The 17,064-nt window shown below is 41.6% G+C and overlaps 3 protein-coding genes across 4 annotated transcripts in view; 2 read left to right on the top strand and 1 right to left on the bottom strand.

The window, feature by feature from the left end:
* Positions 1-433: 433 nt before the first annotated feature.
* LOC129820901 (neuromedin-U-like) lies at positions 434-5,569 on the top strand. The gene is made up of 7 exons (XM_055878002.1): positions 434-764; positions 1,021-1,067; positions 2,364-2,414; positions 2,515-2,541; positions 2,662-2,712; positions 4,793-4,867; positions 5,386-5,569. Exons 1-7 carry the CDS (start codon positions 692-694, stop codon positions 5,416-5,418), a joined length of 357 nt encoding a protein of 118 aa, XP_055733977.1. The 5' UTR covers positions 434-691; the 3' UTR covers positions 5,419-5,569.
* Positions 5,570-5,726: 157 nt separating this feature from the next.
* Positions 5,727-8,716, bottom strand: LOC129820900 (phosducin-like protein 3). Its single transcript, XM_055878001.1, has 6 exons — positions 8,610-8,716; positions 7,629-7,761; positions 7,321-7,411; positions 6,955-7,098; positions 6,424-6,632; positions 5,727-6,253 (listed from the first exon to the last, which is right to left on the bottom strand). Exons 1-6 carry the CDS (start codon positions 8,613-8,615, stop codon positions 6,108-6,110), a joined length of 729 nt encoding a protein of 242 aa, XP_055733976.1. The 5' UTR covers positions 8,616-8,716; the 3' UTR covers positions 5,727-6,107.
* Positions 8,717-9,980: 1,264 nt separating this feature from the next.
* Positions 9,981-17,064, top strand: part of LOC129820902 (TBC1 domain family member 8-like) — a 36,677-nt gene continuing 29,593 nt past the window's right edge. Inside the window, exons 1-5 of one of the 2 annotated variants that reach the window (XM_055878004.1) lie at positions 9,981-10,386; positions 12,718-12,828; positions 12,976-13,094; positions 13,287-13,515; positions 13,628-13,868. In XM_055878004.1, the coding sequence (XP_055733979.1) occupies positions 10,260-10,386; positions 12,718-12,828; positions 12,976-13,094; positions 13,287-13,515; positions 13,628-13,868 (827 nt within the window). In that variant the 5' untranslated portion in view covers positions 9,981-10,259. The remainder of the gene's footprint in view (positions 10,387-12,717; positions 12,829-12,975; positions 13,095-13,286; positions 13,516-13,627; positions 13,869-17,064) is intronic. The other variant, XM_055878005.1, reaches the window with a different exon arrangement.

The raw sequence follows: 17,064 nt of genomic DNA on the forward strand, positions 1-17,064 counted from the left end.
CTGTAGTCAATCTAATGAAAAATACTAATTTTATCAGTAAATGTACACAACACTGATCAATTGATGTAGTGAGATTAGAGGAGACAAATTATATGATAATAAATGTCGACATTTCAACTCTGTGTCACTTCCACAGGATCACAGAGTAAAAAGGATGTTTAAACAGTTAGGCCTACATAATACATTTATTTGGTAGCCTACTTCATGGTTTTGACTGACTGAACATGATCATCATCTGGTCATCCAAAGATCATTTCCTTGAATCAAGTGCACTGGGAAGAAATTGGAGACCAATTTTATAACCTCCATTTTGATTTTATATTCAGCGGCATCCTGTTTTTTATGAATTTTATTTTATTTAGTTTCCTATCTAAATGTATTTAAAAACCATTATCAAAATTGACTTACACAATTTGTTATTGTCTGACAGGCAAGAGAGAGGACACCTGCGCTCTAAGACTCAGATGATGATCAAGGAGACCAGTGGGACGTTGATTGGTCACTTCTACGTGGGAGATGATGCGTCTCCCATCAAAGTTATAGCCTATATAATTCTCTCGGTTTAGAAAGTCATTAGTGTTCAGTTCTAGGACCTGATTTTGCGATATAACAAGACTTACTCCTGCAGCACCAAACCACACACAGAGAAGCTATACTCTCACCAAAGCGCATGAGAATCTGATAGCTCGAGATGAGCGCAACGTATCTGCGACAACTTTGCCTCCTTCATTTGGTCTGGTGCCTTGGATGTTGGAAGGTGACAGGTGAGAGAATATTATTTATATAATTTAAGTTAACTTCAATATTTCAATATAACTTATTTTAAACGAATCATTTAATTGTAAGTCTTCTAAAAATGGTTTTCAACATTCAATTGATTTCTCTTTTGGTTTAGCTATTCATTGATATTGTTGATAATAGTTGACAATTACATGCATTTTGTTAATGTTGATGTTTATTATAGATTAATAACATTATAAATATATGTTTTTTAAACTGACAATTTTTATCTATCTTTAGAAGCTAATCCCAGCAAAGAGTGTGAACATGGAATTGTTTTGACAAAGGTATGGGGAAAAGGCTACATTTACACAGGCAGCCCGATTAAGATTCTTTCCCGCTAGTTGGTCTATTAAACCAATCAGATCAGCTGAGAAAAAGATCTGATGTGATTGGTCAAAAGACCAATTAGTGAAAAAAAAGATCAGAATTGGGCATTGTTAAATTAGTTTTTAAACAAATAGGTTATTTTAAAATGAGTTTCCAAACGAATAATTATTCATTTATTACCATTACATTCCCTTATTTGATACCAGAGTCAACATTTTGCGTATCACATGCGTATCATTCTGGCTGCATTTAGACAGGCAGCCCAATTCTGATGTTTTTTTCACTAATTGGTCTTTTCATCGATCAACTCTGAAAAAATATCAGAAATTGGCCTCCCTGTCTATGAGTAGCCTTAAAGACGCTGCATTGGCCGTGCATCATTTACGTTGATACGACCTCTGCAGAAGTCAGGGCATTCATTATTTTTGCGCTTCACGAAGCAGCACAGAGCTGTTGAGTTGAGCTGTGAAGGAAGTTGTCAAGGAAGTGAGTTTGTGTTTATACACCACCTACCGTCAACCAATCATGTCAATGCGGAGCTATACAGAGCTAAACGGAGCACTCTTCATTGTTACAAAAATTGGGAGGCGCATTGCATTGCGTACGGAACTCAATTTGGCCTCTGCATGCCTATGGAGCCTCTGACCACATAATCGGATCAAGCATAAATTGGCTTTCGGTCTGTATCTTCGGCTGTCTTTACACAGGCAGCCCAATTCTGATCTTTTGCCACTAATTGGTCTTTTGACCAATCAGATCAGATCTTTTGCCAATAATTATTTTGCCAATATTTTGGCCAATAATCGGGCAAAATATCAGAATTGGGCTACCTGTGTAAACGCAGCCTCTCACTGTTTAAACATCATGGGCTGCTTTATTTGCACACCTCTAGAAAAATCTATTCTGTGTCTGAGTAGGTGGTCTGCAGGTAATTCCATTCAAATTAAATAGTTTTCTTGTGGTGGCTGGGGCAGGGTAGATGTGTTGAGGGGGTAGAGAACACAGAAGTGAGTCACACTGTAACTTGAATTAGATTGGTGGGGGATGAGAGGGACATGAGGGGCATAAGAACATTTATGACTTTAGCCTACTTTCATCAGCTGGATACACAGGTTACAGAGACATGATTATTACTTTGCAACCTGTATAGTATAGTACACAATGGATGTCATGTCCAACAGATTTAAGGTTTTCTTGGGTTTAGTGATGTCTTATAGACTTATGTTTGATCACCATTGGTTTGCCTGCTGCAGGGTCCTGGGATCCAGACTGATGTGGGAGATATGTGGAGAGATCAGAATGAGGTAAGGCTAAGTAACTGCATGACTCAATCTTATCACAAATCATTTATAATATCGGTTCTGTCAGGATGCTTACTCTCTCCCTTTCCCTCTCCCCTCACAGCAGCAAGTTCAGAATGTATTCAAAAGAGTAAGTTCCTCAACAATATAAAAATGTTATTCCTACCTTGTACATATATACCATATCCTTCAAAAAGGCAATACACTCTTTGGAACAGAGTGTTTACTTCGTATATTCTCTTTTGGTCAGTTCCTGTTTCACTATTCAAAGGCAAACTCGGTAGGCTCTATACAGCATGCGGTAAGTAAAGGAAGACTCCTCACTGTACAAATTGTCAACTTACAGTGCTTTCGGATAGTATTCAGACTCCTTGACTTTTTCCACATTTTGTTACGTTACAGCCTTCTTCTAACATGGATTCAGTAAAAAAAAAATCCTCTTCAATCTACACATAATACCCCATAATGACAAAGTGAAAACAGGTTTATAGAATTTTTTCCAAATGTATAAAAATAAAAAAACATACCTTATTTGCGTAAGTATTCAGACCCTTTGCTTTTATACTGGAAATTGAGCTCAGGTGCATCCTGATTCCATTGATCATCCTTGAGATGTTTCTACAACTTGATTGGAGCCCAGCTGTGGTAAATTCAATTGATTGATTTGGAAAGGCACACACCTGTCTATATAAGGTCCCACAGTTGACAGTGAATGTCAGAGCAAAAACCAAGCCATGAGGTCGAAGGAATTGTCCGTAGAGCTCCGAGACAGGATTGTGTCGAGGCAGAGATCTGGGGAAGGGTACCAAAGCATTTCTATGGCATTAAAGGTCCCCTCTGAATGCTCGGCTATGAAAAAACAACTGACATTTACTCCTGAGGTGCTGACCTGTTTGTTGCCCCTTCTACAACCACTGTGATTATTTTTTGACCCTGTTGGTCATCTATGAATGTTTGAACATCTTGAAGAACAATCTGGCCTTAAATGGCCATGTACTCTTATAATCTCCACCCGGCACAGCCAGAAGAGGACTGGCCACCCCTCAGAGCCCGGTTCCTCTCTAGGCTTCTTCCTAGGTTCCTACCTTTCTAGGGAGGTTTTCCTAGCCACCGTGCTTCTACATCTGCATTGCTTGCTGTTTGGGGTTTTAGGCTGGGTTTCTGTATAGCACTTTGTGACATCTGCTGATGTAAAAAGGGCTTTATAAATACATTTGATTGATTGAAGAACACAGTGGCCTCCATCATTCTCAAATGGAAGAACTTTGAAAACACTAAGACTTTTCCTAGAGCTGTCCGCATAGCCAAACTTGGTCAGGGAGGTGACCAAGAACCCAATGGTCACTCTGACGGAGCTTCAGAGTTCCTCTGTGGAGATGGGAGAACCTTCCAGAAGAACAACTATCTCTGCAGCACTCCACCAATCAGGCTTTCATGGTAGTTGCCAGACAGAAGCCACTCCTCAGTAAAAGGCACATGACAGCCCACTTGGAGTTTGCCAAAAGGCACCTAAAGGACTCTCAGACCATGAGAAACAAGATTCTCTGGTCTCATGAAACCTAGATTGAATTCTTTGGCCTGAATGCCAAGCATCTCGTCTGGAGGAAACCTGGCACCATCCCTACGGTGAAGCATGGTGGTGGCAGCATCAGGCTGTGGGGATGTTTTTCAGTGGCAGAGACTGGGTGACTAGTCAGGATCTAGGGAAAGAGGAACAGAGCAAAGTACAGAGAGATCCTTGATGAAAACCTGCTTTAGCGCTCAGGACCTCAGACTGGGCCGAAGGTTCACCTTCCAACAGGACAACGACCCTAAGCACACAGCCAAAACAACATAGGAGTGGCTTTGGGACAAGTCTCTGAATATCCTTGAGTGGCCCAGCCAGAGCCCGGACTTGAACCCGATCGAACATCTCTGGAGAGACCTGAAAATGGCCATGCGGCGACGCTCCCCATCCAACCTGACAGAGCTTGAGAGGATCTGCAGAGAAGAATGGGAGAAACTCACCAAATACAGGTGTGCCAAGCTTGTAGCGTCATACTCAAGAAGAATCAATGCTGTAATCGCTGCCAAAGGTGCATCAACAAAGTACTGAGTAAAGGGTCTGAATACTTATGTAAATGTAATATTTCCATTCTTTTTTTTATACCTTTGCAAACATTTCTAAAAACCTGTTTTTGCCTTGTCATTATGGGGTATTGTGTGTAGATTGATGAGGGGGGAAAAAACAATCATATTTTAGAATAAGGCTAACGTAACAAAATGTGGAAAAAGTCAAGGGGTCTGAATATTTTCCGAATGCACTGTATCTTTAGATTATATTGCAACATTATGCAATTGATTGATATGTGATTGGTCTAACAGGCCTTTTCCCTCTCTAGTCCCATTCAGTGCACCCATTGATGCGCCTGTCACCAAAACTGTCTCAGAGGAGAAAGAAGCAGCTCCTGCTTTTGGTAAGAATTCTGTCCCTTTTCAACTTGAATGGTTAGCAGAATCATCTTATTGAAGCTCAAGTTTAGGAAACTGAAAAAGTTCCTTTTGAGACAATGTTATTCCCTGTCAGCGATGCAGAGGACCACAGCCTGCACACTGGGCACAGACATCAGTTCAACATCTAGTTATTAATTTAGTTTGTAGAGTTATCAAATAACATGATTTCAATGTGAACAACAAAACATTTCACCATGTCATTGGATTTAGGTTAAAAGCTTGGTGAAAGAGAACTCCCTTACGTTGATTACTTTTTGCAAATCCAATTAGTTTTCCACATTGATCCAACCAATTTTTGCAGTGGGTGAGGCCAGTCAGTAAGGCTCAATCAAGGCATACATAAATTTATTTAAGACACGCAGTATATGGAACCTCGGACCATTTAGCATCCCCAGACTGGTGTTAGGACCATTATTTTAAGGAAGACAATTCAAATGTACCAAAACTATAACTGAGGCTCTCGCTCTTCCCTGTTACACAGAAGCTCCGGGATCTCCCTGAAGGTGTGATGTAAAAATCTGACTGTGCAATAACTGGAAGGCAAACACCAGCAAGCTGCATACCCCTGAACACAAAATGGTGGACAGACAGAAGCAGCATTCTCAGCTCTCGCTGGCAATGGACTTGATATTTTTAAGAAATAAATTAAGATAAATGTGACTGCATTGCAGAATGTAAAGTGTCTTCCTGATTACCATTGGTGAACATAAATATGTTGTGATTTAAAATGAGGTGGCAATTACACATACAGGCATTAAGTACATCGCTATCAGAACAGTGAACATACACAAGAGTCAAATATAGCCAAAGCAGTCCTTCATGTGATGGTTACACAGATCACAGCAAACACTTTATTTAAAAAACTGTCAACTGTGATTACGGCATGGGTGAATGGCTACTTACATTTAATTTAACAATTAGATGTATACATTTTTATTGTCATATTATAAAATGTATATGCAAAAGAAATACAATCTTCAACCAAAGGTTCTGTAGAAACCCTATTGAAGAGTCCGATCTGATTTAGAAGAATGATCACTTAACACAAGAGATCCTTTAACCGGGAAGGCATAGAACTCTGATGGAGCCTTTCTGCGGTAAGCATAGGAAGAGGTGTGCATTTTAATACATCACCACAGGAGAGAGCCATCCCCATTCAGTGACAGTGGAGCATTAGATTAATGTTATTTGGGGGTTAGGGGGCTAGTTCTCTTCTTCCGAGTCACTGTCTTTCCGTGTGGGGAGAGTGGATCGAATCGACGACATTAGCTTGTCTTCAATCTGCTTCTTGGGGTTTTCTTCCAGGTCTGTCTTGACAGCGCCAGATTCCGATAACCTCCACTCCAGCTCTGAGGATGATAGGATAATGGATAGTTTAATATCTAAAAGATTGTCACTAATAAAACAAACAAAACTGAGGGTGTTATGCTAGATTTCATATCATGTAACTAATACCATCCTAACTTAGTATAAATAAAACGTCCTTCTTGAGAGTATAGCTAAGGAGACTGTCTCTTACCTTCAACTTTGAGGTTCATGCCTCCGAAGACCAGAGGCCCGATGTACTGTGCCTTCATCTCTCCCTCGTGGTAGACAAAGATTGTGGGCAGGTTGCGGTCGGGGTAGTTGGGGATGCAGGTGGTGGAGATGGACTTGAGGAACTTGGTCTGGGGGAACTTCCTGGCCAGCTCTGATAGATGCTGGTTTATCAGGGTACACAGAGGTACTCTGGGAGGACAGAAGATTAGAACAGGACATGTTAGAGACAACAGATGTCACAATGAGTAAATTAGGTAAATCAGATATTTTGGTAGACAGGTCTATTCAGAGCAAATTAAAATGGACCACTGTAAATCAGGCTTAGGCTAAATGAAAACCTTGAATCATGATTTTCAAATAAGGTCTTGGTCATCAATGTTTTCACAATTTTCTGGTCTATCAGATCTTGTCAAAAATCAAACATCACTTTTTGAGAGCATGATTTGGTGTGCTCAACTGCTACTGCAATCCTTTGAGAGAGAGAGAGGGTAGAGAATGGCAGAAGACTCACCCCTGTTTGTAGAGATGGAGCACGACCCAGATTCCCTCTCCAGCTTTGTTCACCTCCTTGATGTAGTCCTGCCCAGATATCTCCACTACTTCACCGAAGCAATTCTTTATCTGGGTGGCTTTCCATTCTGCAAGCCTCTTCTGTCTGGTAAGAGGGAAATGCAGAGAGTCTAAAGAAAGGTAGGCTAATCAGAAAGATCAGTTTAGGGTGCTGAAAAACATCTGCCCAATGGGGCAAACAATCTCAGAACAGGGTCAACTTGCCTGATTGCTCAACTCACATGCCCCAGGCAATACGGCAGCCGTTCATTCTTATCAACCCCTGTTGCATGTACCATTTAAGTGATGCTTTAAAGAGATCACTGACCTGTACATCTCGACGGCGGCCTCGTCCTCTTCACTGAAGTCATCCTCGTTCTCATCCATCTCGTCCAGAGTCATGCTCTCATAGGTTTTCACTGGTCACAAAACACCATATGCATTGCAAGTCAAAAAAAGTACCATTTAAGTTATTAAAACAACTAACATATGTTGCTCTTAAATGTTGGCCAAGAATCAGCCTTCCTAAACCATGTCCTGTTAGTGAAGAATAACATCAAAATTTGTTTTCCCTAGATCAGTTCAGTAGAAACTTAGTCCCATAGAGGTAGCCAACTATAACTAGCCATCTCTTACCAACAGATGACTGCTCAAGAACTATCTGCTTCTCTAGAGCTTCCTCCTCAACCTCATCCTGAGTTTTCTCTTTGGGAGGAAGGACCCCCTTCTTTCTCAGGATGTCATTCCACTCGGTATCTGCATTGGGGTCCTGAGAAATAAGAGATCATGTTGGAATTTTATTGTAACTTGGCTGTTTGCCATTCTGTACTACCACAGAGTTTAAAAAAAAAGCATCTGTATAGCTAGGCTCTTTGGTAGTACTACTAGCGAACATTACCTAATGTTTAGCCATCTAGTTAGCCAACATTTAGCTCTCAAACTCTAAGCATTCTGCCTTCTCCCTAAAGTTTTTAGTCATTAGCTTTGCCCCCGACTGGCTCATGTGAACTACAATCTGGACACTATTGTTTTAAAATGGCCCTTATCTTTCATCAGCGAGAAAAAAAATATTCTGATAAATTATACACTTTTACTGTAGCAGTTTTTCACAGATTCATACTGCTAGAGATGAATCCATCAGACGAAACTACATTTCCCGAGTTAGTTTACATACAGGTGTTCGAGCACGCTAGATCACTAATTATCACAGATCTTCCGTGATCGTAAACAAGCGCTGCAACATGGATATATCGCCATGTGGGAACAGTAACATTGTGTGTATTCATGTAACATTTAGGTTTTTAGAATATGTATTATCGCTGATATGAAAGATAAGGTCCTTATGCATCCAAAACCGTACCGCAAGAGACGCGTGTTAGTGTTCAGATTGAGCGTTGGGGCTCTTAACAAAACGCCCCTGTACAGAAGACGCCTTCCTCCAACAATGACTTATGTAACGTTATAGTGGAACTGGGAGTCATGATCAAGGGCTAAATAACGTTATGTGCCAATCGAGGTGGCGTGCGAACAGATAATCCTATTACTCGAAACATCGGCTATGTCCTTCATAATTACGATCAGAGTTATAACTTTTTCTAGCTATCTAAGTTTACCAACCTGCATTTTTTAACAGTTCAAACCAGACGCTGAAAACACCACTGCTCGTCCCAGACGCGGAAATAGAAGGACCTCACCCATATTTCTTCCGGAGTAAAACAAGATCTTTAATGTGACAAAACTTAAATACTTGTCATATATCTCAAATATACAATCATTACAAAATAATTTATTTTTCTGATGACAAATCTATTCTATTACCTGTTTTATATGTATTATTATCATAAACCTGGCTAGGGCAAGACATTCAAGGGACAATAATAAAGGTTGCACCAATATCCGGTTTAGGTCCTGTATGTCTATATTAGGAGTGGGAACGCTGTACTACATTCCATGTGTGGCATCTGATTGAGACAACAGCTGCACCTGAAAATCACACTGCTGTGCTGTCAGTGTCTGGGTTGAGCATAAATTTATGGGGGTGGCATAGAGGTCCAAAACATCTCTGAAAATTGTTGGCCTGTTTTTTGGTGTGTAGATGTGCTTCAATATGATATACTTATACTGTATTTGTTTATTTTCAATGTAGTTTTGATGAGTAGAGGCAAGTATAGACAACGCATTTATGAATCATATACTTAGGTAAATTTTCTACTGTGCAAATATATTTTCAAATCCTTTATTATGGGTATGGTTATAAATCTTTATGTCAGTCTTGATCTTGTGACACTCGATAAGATTGCTGCTCTAAAATATGATCATTTTCTTAATTTCAGTGTTAGTCTACACCTGTTGTTTACGAAGCATGTGACAAATAACATTTGATTTGAATAGAGTATTTTATGATAGGGGCCTTTGACAACTCTGACCATGTGTGTTTATTCTAATCAAATCAAACATAGTTTAAAACAGACATCATAAAGAAATCCTGTATTTGTTGATTACATGTCAAGCATGCATGTTGCAACCTCTATTTTAACACAGAAGTAGCCTATAGGGGTGGATATATAAGTCCATATAGAACATTATGTAAATTGTTATATTGTCTAGACTCTATAGGTACTTTATCATTGAAAAGCAAAGTGGCATTGATGTCATTAAATGAATGTGTGGTATGATCAAAGACTATGACATTTAAAACTATAATATAAAGAGAATGCAAACAAATATTCTGTCATTGTAAGCATAATGCAGCATTGATATAATAGATACTGTACATCATCTTCTGACGTATTTTTTGCACACATCAGACAGCATATGGCACATGACTAAACCCTTTTAATATGGACAAACAATGTGTTTACAATCCAATTATATTCCCAGATTTAGTTTTGTATGATGTTCAATGAATAGGCTACTACTGCATAATAACTATTCACAAAGCAAAGGGACAGTGAAATTAAACTTCCTCGCTTTCGCCGGAACTATGGGAAGGATGTTGGGAAGGAAAGGTTGGGTTAAATGCGGAAATAAGACGCTCGCTGTGTAGGCTACAGTTGCAACCGGTGTGAGAGAAAATATGAGCACAAGACGCCTGCTATCTCGGACAGCGTTTGAGATCAGTCATGGATGATTCTGAAAATCACCTAATTTTCTCCGACGCGTGGAACTGCTGAAGAAGTGTGCATTCTATCAATAGCACAACAAAAACTACAATCGGCTTTGTTTTGTTTTCGTCCATTCTCTTTGTCAATCTCTTGTTTTGAAAGAATGTGGTTGAATCCGGAGGAAGTTTTGCTGAAAAATGCATTGAAGCTTTGGATTACAGAAAAATCTAACGAATTCTTCCTTTTGCAGCGCAGAAGAGGGCATGGGGACACAGGGGGGAAATTTACAGGTAATACGCCCCCTCCCATCTTCATCTCACTGTCTGTCGTCTGATTTCAGCAGCTTTGGCAGCCTATATGGATACACCAGTCTACGGGATACACTTGCAACACAGTAACAAATCATTTAGAAACAATGTTGCAGTTTGCTATAATCAGGGCTACAATGTATCACTTTAAATAGGCTCAGGATTTTTACACAGCATTACTTGGGAAACAAGTGTTTTCTCCATATTTGGTGTCGTCAACACCTTGGAGCAATAACAGGCAACTTTTTGCATATAGTATTTAGACATTTATTTTGTTTCAGGTCTTCCTTGATTTCTTTAAGTTCGATACAATATTTGTCTGATGATGAACTTTGATAAGGTGCCACCTGGTCTAGTTTTTATTTAATCATCATTGGGACTTTCATACATAACTGAACACATCAAGGACAGGAGGATATAGAGTAGACATCTCATAAAAGGAACAATATAAAAACTTTCCGGCAATTGGTTATAATTTACAGTATTTGTTTGTCGCCATGGTGAAAGGTCAGATAAAGTCCTACTTGTATTGGGGTTGGCTCTTCTTACAAAACCACACCATAGTATGTTTTGTTATATGAAGAGAATAACAATACAATATTAATTGGAAGAAGAAATCCATGATTCGATTAAGATAAAACATAAAAACATCTACAACCTCTATCATTTTGTGTCACTAGCTAAACTATCTTCTGCTTCTTATTTCACAAAGAGCACTTTGCTACAAGGGAATTTTTATTTATTTATATACATAGGGTTTATTTTCTCTCTACGTCTGAGCACACTGTACATGTCCATTGTCCACAGCCATACAAACTCAGTGAACTATCTAAGCAGAACAAAATACATGATTTACAGTAGTTTAAGTTGGGATTTACAATGTAAGCGGTTTGGTGACAAATAAGTTTGTGTTGCCAGCTCGTCATGGTTCAGAGCGGCAGATGGGCAGAGCTTATAGATGTGGTGTGGTCTGGAATGGAATGGGCAGTGCTCCAGGAGAGGGTTATTTGTCAGGAGTTCAGTTTGTCTTCCGTCCCTCTCCTCTTTTGTGGCGGGCGGTTGGGCGGGAGTGAGAATGCCAAACACTAGATAGTGATCTCATACAGACTAGACTGTATCCTATTGAACGTAGTAAGCCTAATGCCTTGTCTTGCCTGCTGTGTGCTTATTACACATTTGATTGGCCAAGTCATTAACAGACTGTTCTTGCTAACTTGATTTTTTATTGTAGTTGAGGGATGTAATGTGTTGCTGTTAGGACTGTTTTTAGTAGCGCTCCTTAAATGCTCCATTCTGTTGAAAATGGCAAAGAAAACCCAGAATTAAAACTAGACAAGAGGGACTAGTGTTTGGTGCCTTTGGCCTCAGTGGGAAAGCATGACCATGAATAGCAGTGGAGTTAAAGAGATACTATGATGATGAGTGTAGGCTCTGTTACCTCGGGGTATTAGTGAGCCTATCTGGTTCCATTAGGCTGATGACTGGTGGGGATGACTGGATGTGTAATTCTCCCTAAATGCTGGTTCCAGGGTTAATGTAGCCTTCACAACGCCTAATAGGTACAAATTAGTTAGGTCTGGATGGAAATTGAAAGCTTGGGGTAGAGTAGTGCAGTTTCTCTTGAATGTCAACTGGGGTGTCACTGTCAAACATATTGGATGGGATGTTAGGGGCTCTGTTAAGTTTGTATTTTTTAGGCCATGGCTTTGGGGCTTCATATGTGGATATGGGTTGGGGGGTGGGTCTCCAATCCAATACTATTAGCCATCGGTTCTAGTGGACCAATATAGTGACAAACAGAGAACCGCAATACTTGTGTTGAGTCTCTCAATAGCTTGTAAGCCTATGTTATGCTCTCACATAATGTGGCCATTATGAGACCGTTAGTGACCGTAAGTTGTACCAGTTTATGTCCTATCCAGTGCCAATCTTCTTCTGCTTGGCACCTCACTGTGGAATGTCTTGGTCTGTGATAGACATGGTAATGACTTTAGCCTTCTGCCGTTATGTGTAATAGGTACCTTTGTGCCCCATCTGCTTAAAGGCACAATCTGTAACCTTCCTGCTGTTCAAAAGTCATTCCACTAATGCTAACCATTGATTATGTATGTTAGAGTATATCTTATTAATGCCTTATGAGCTTAATACAACTGTCTTACCCTTTGAAAATGTGATTTCAGTTTATATGGGTTGGTATAATGTGGCCTCTCTCTCCCATATGTCAATGAGCTCATTGACATGTATGTGTTGTCAGATGGTATTTCTCAGTATTTTCTGGTCTCTTTCTGTGTCTGACTGCTCTGGTCTGTCCAGGTCTTCTGGTGGGAGCTCTGGACTCAGTGCTGGACTCCAATGCCCGGGTCACACCGTTCCGTATCCTACTACAGATGCCTGGGTCACAGGTCAGCTGGACTATAGCTTGTGGTAAGCTCTGACATTTCTCTCCTTTACTTTCTATCTCTCTGATTCTCATATTTGTCTGTCTCTCTCTCTAGCTCTCTCTCTTGCTCTCTTTGTGTATCTATCTCTCTGATGGGTGTTGTATGTGTGTGTGTGTGTGTTGTTATACAGGTGCTGCTGTCGGAGAGATGAACAGACATTGGGACTGGCTGGTACAGAACCTACTCCACTCTCTCTCAGTGTTTGAGAACAAGGAGGATGTCGCCAGCTTCGTAAAAGGGAAAATCAAGGTACTGTACTATTAGAATAAGACCTACTATAGACCTGTGATACACTGTACTTTGTAGGCCTACTATCGAAAATCACAGTATTCAACCTAATCTCAACTTTTGATCTCTCTCCTCCTGACTTTCTTTTCTATTTGTGTCTCTTGCTCTCCTTTTATTTTCTCTTTCTCTCATTTATTTCTCCTCCTCCCCCAGGGTCTGATAGCGGAGGAGGTAAGGGGGAGGCAGGCGGCTCAGGAGGAGGAGCCTGAGAAGTTCCGGGAGGCGCTGCTGAAGTTTGAGCTATGTTTCGGCTTGCCCTCCTCAGAGAAGCTGGTCACCACCTACTCCTGCTGCTGCTGGAAGGGGCGGGTCCCCCGGCAGGGCTGGCTCTACCTCAGCATCAACCACATGGCCTTCTACTCCTTCCTGTTGGGAAAGGAAGGTCAGTCCCCTTAAATGCTCTTCCTTTCATTGGCACACAGAATAGCCCCCAGTCTTACTGGTTGTGAAATGGTTGTGAACTTTGAATGGTTGACCGCTTCTCTCTCCCTCAGTGAAGTTTGTGATCCCGTGGGCGGAGGTGACGAGGCTGGAGCGGTTCTCAACGGGTCTCATGACGGACATGGTGCGTGTGATGACGCGGCGGTGCCAGCGGGACTTCTCCATGTTCCTGAGCCTGGATGAGGCGTTTGGGGTCATTGGTCAGCTGGCTGACATCGCCCTGCGACGCCTGCTGGACAGTGAAGGCCTGGAGCTGGACCGAGTCCTCCAGCAGTCCTCCAAAATCACCAAGAGGTCAGGAGGCAACGCAGAAAAAGTTTAAATTGTATTGTATTGTAGTGTAAAGGAGGGCAGGGGATTTTGTGTGGTTGTATCATTCGCTTTGTTCAGATTCACATCATCTAAGAGGATTAGAACAGTTGCTTGCCTGATTATTCAGTTTGATAAACAGTAATTTAATAAGGTTCTCATTCTTATCTGTTTGGTCAAAAGAGACCTCATCAAGCGCTTCCTGAAAACCCCTCATATCTTAACTGATTTACTTCCCTTTAGTTTCCGACCATCCTTTGTATAACCATAGCATCATAGTGCAACTAATCTTCCTTTGAGCCGAGAGGGACGTTCAGTCATGTTCTTCAGACAGACATTATATGAGGCTGATGAGCTCATAAAGACTTGTAAATACCTAGACTTTGCCCCTAGGTGTTTCAGCCATAACAGGAATACAGCGTATCGGGTTAGTCTATGGGAAAATATATATTTTTTTACAATGTTCCTTCCTTCCTTCCACTGCCTGTGTTTTGAGTTCCGTCTGGTCTCAGAACAGTTGTGTAGTGATTGATGGGCCGCGTTCCACTAAACAGCACTGCACCGAACGTTATAAATCAGTGTTTGTCTCAGTGTGACTGGAAGGCCCTTCACCTCTATCCTGTGGGAAATTATACCTTCGCTTGGAAAGGTAGCTCATAAATACACCCCTGTTCTTCGTTTAGTCTTAGTTCTCTGTGTGTGTGTACATGTGTGCATGCATGCATGCATGTCTATGTTCCACCTGTAGTACATTCACCATAACATTTTCAGTTTCAGGTTTTGTGTGTAAAATGACAGCTTGCGGTGGTAAACATTGTACTTGAGCTGGGCTAGAGCATTTAGTTCTCTCTCTATGGGTGTAACAGACTGTTTAATAATTAATTTGGTAACTTCCTCACATTCAACCCTTCCCAAATGAGTGATCTTTTTGTCCCTCCCCCATCATTCAAACTAGTGACTTTATGTAAATTCCTCATCACAATACCATAACAGGAAGTGAAAAATTTCCTGATCTACATTGCAGTGACCAAAATAGTCTGCCTTTATCTAATTGTCTGTGGGTACATGTGGATTATTTCAAGAGCAACTCTTTTTAACCTCATATTCATTATCTCCAGCACCAAAACAGTGTCTACATTACTTCTTCTAATTTTTCTCTTGCACAGGCTTGAGGTACACTCACTGAACTCTAGCCACACACTCACACATACTACACTGACACTCCAACACACACACATACAGTAGTGTAAAGTACTTACGTAAAAATACTTTAAAGTACTACTTAAGTCTTTTTGGGGGTATCTGTACTTTACTATTTATATTTTTGACTACTTTTACTTCACTACATTCCTTAAGAAAATATTGTACTTTTTACTCCATACATTTTCCTTGACACCCGAAAGTACTCGTTAAATTTTGAATGCTTAGCAGGTGTAATGAATCCTCAGGTAGAAAAAGGTGTAGATTCACGCGCAGATGTTTATTAAGCCTTCGCAGAAGTCAGGAATTGTGGTCACAGGCAATGGTCAAACACAGGTAGGCAGTCAAAAACAATACCTCACAACCATACAAACAGAAAGAACTGAACTAAATAGGGAGCTGGTGAAATCAATGACCAAAAATGAAAGACAGGGCTATGTTCCAGAACACAAAGAAACAGGGCTACGTTCAAGAACACAAAGAAAAATAACACAAGGTTGACTAAGAAAAGAAAATCAGAACCTTACAGCAGGACAGGAAAATTGTGAAATTCAAGCACTTATCAACCGAACATCCCTGGTCATCTCTACTGACTATGGTCTGGTGGACTCACTAAACACACATGCTTCGTTTTTAAATTATGTCTGAATGTTGAAGTGTGCCCGTGGCTTTCCGTAAATTTAAAAAAAAAAAAAAATAGTGTAATCGGGTTTTTTTAACATCAGGAATTTTTAATTATTTATACTTTTACTTTTGATACTTAAGTATATTTTAAAACAAATACTTTTAGACTCATACTCAAGAATAATTTTGCTTTTACTTTTACTTGAGTCATTTTCTATTAATGTCAGGATTTCAAAAGTGGTGAGTGAAGGAGTCAGGCGCAGAGAGCAGGGTAGTTCAAAAAGGACGTGGATTTAATATTCCAAAATACCAGAGAGACGGTCACGCCACACACACAAGGGCGCGTAAAGTCCCAGTCCAAACAAACAAGACTAAACTGAATAAGAACAGACACCACAAGAATAAACGAAACACCACAAACAGAAAAACAAGCCCGCACAAAAGTCGGCGGGCCAACTGGGTTTAAATAGCCCACAACCAGACCTAAACACAAAACAGGTGCAACAAATTAGACACAACTAAATGAAACAGAAAAGGGGATCGGTGGCAGCTAGTAGGCCGGAGACGACGACCGCCGAGCGCCGCCCGAACAGGAAGAGGCACCATCTTCGGCGGGATTCGTGACAGCACCCCCCCCCCCCCCTGACGCGCGGCTCCCGCAGCGTGCCAACCCCGGCCTCGAGGACGACCCGGAGGGCGAGGAGCAGGGCGATCCGGGTGGAGGCGGTGAAAGTCCCTCAAGAGGGAAGGATCCAAAATGTCCCCCACCGGTACCCAGCACCTCTCCTCCGGACCATACCCCTCCCAGTCCACGAGGTACTGCAGGCCCCTCACCCGGCGTCTCGAGTCTAGAATAGCTCGTACCGTGTACGCCGGGGACCCCTCGATGCACACCTCGTTTATCCTCCTCAGGACTTTAAATGGCCCCACACACTGCGGCCCCAGCTTCCGGCAGGGCAGGCGGAGGGGCAGGTTTCGGGCCGAGAGCCAGACCCTGTCCCCTGGTGCGAACACAGGGGCCTCACTGCGGTGGCGGCCAGCGCTCTTCTTCTGCCGTCCACCGGCCTGCTGAAGAGGGTCCTGGACTGCCCGCCAGGTCTCCCTAGAGCGCTGTACCCACTCCTCCACCGCAGGAGCTTCGGTCTGACTCTGATGCCAGGAAGCCAGTACCGGCTGGTAGCCCAGCACGCATTGGAATGGCGATATGTTCGTGGAGGAGTGACGGAGTGAGTTCTGCGCCAACTCCACCCATGGGACGTACCTCGCCCATTCTCCTGGCCGGTCCTGTCAATACGACCTCAGAAACCTACCCACTTCCTGGTTCCACCTGCCCATTACTCTCGGGGTGATAACCAGA

The sequence above is a fragment of the Salvelinus fontinalis genome, chromosome 23, assembly GCF_029448725.1.
Source record: "Salvelinus fontinalis isolate EN_2023a chromosome 23, ASM2944872v1, whole genome shotgun sequence".
NCBI lineage: Eukaryota > Metazoa > Chordata > Actinopteri > Salmoniformes > Salmonidae > Salvelinus > Salvelinus fontinalis.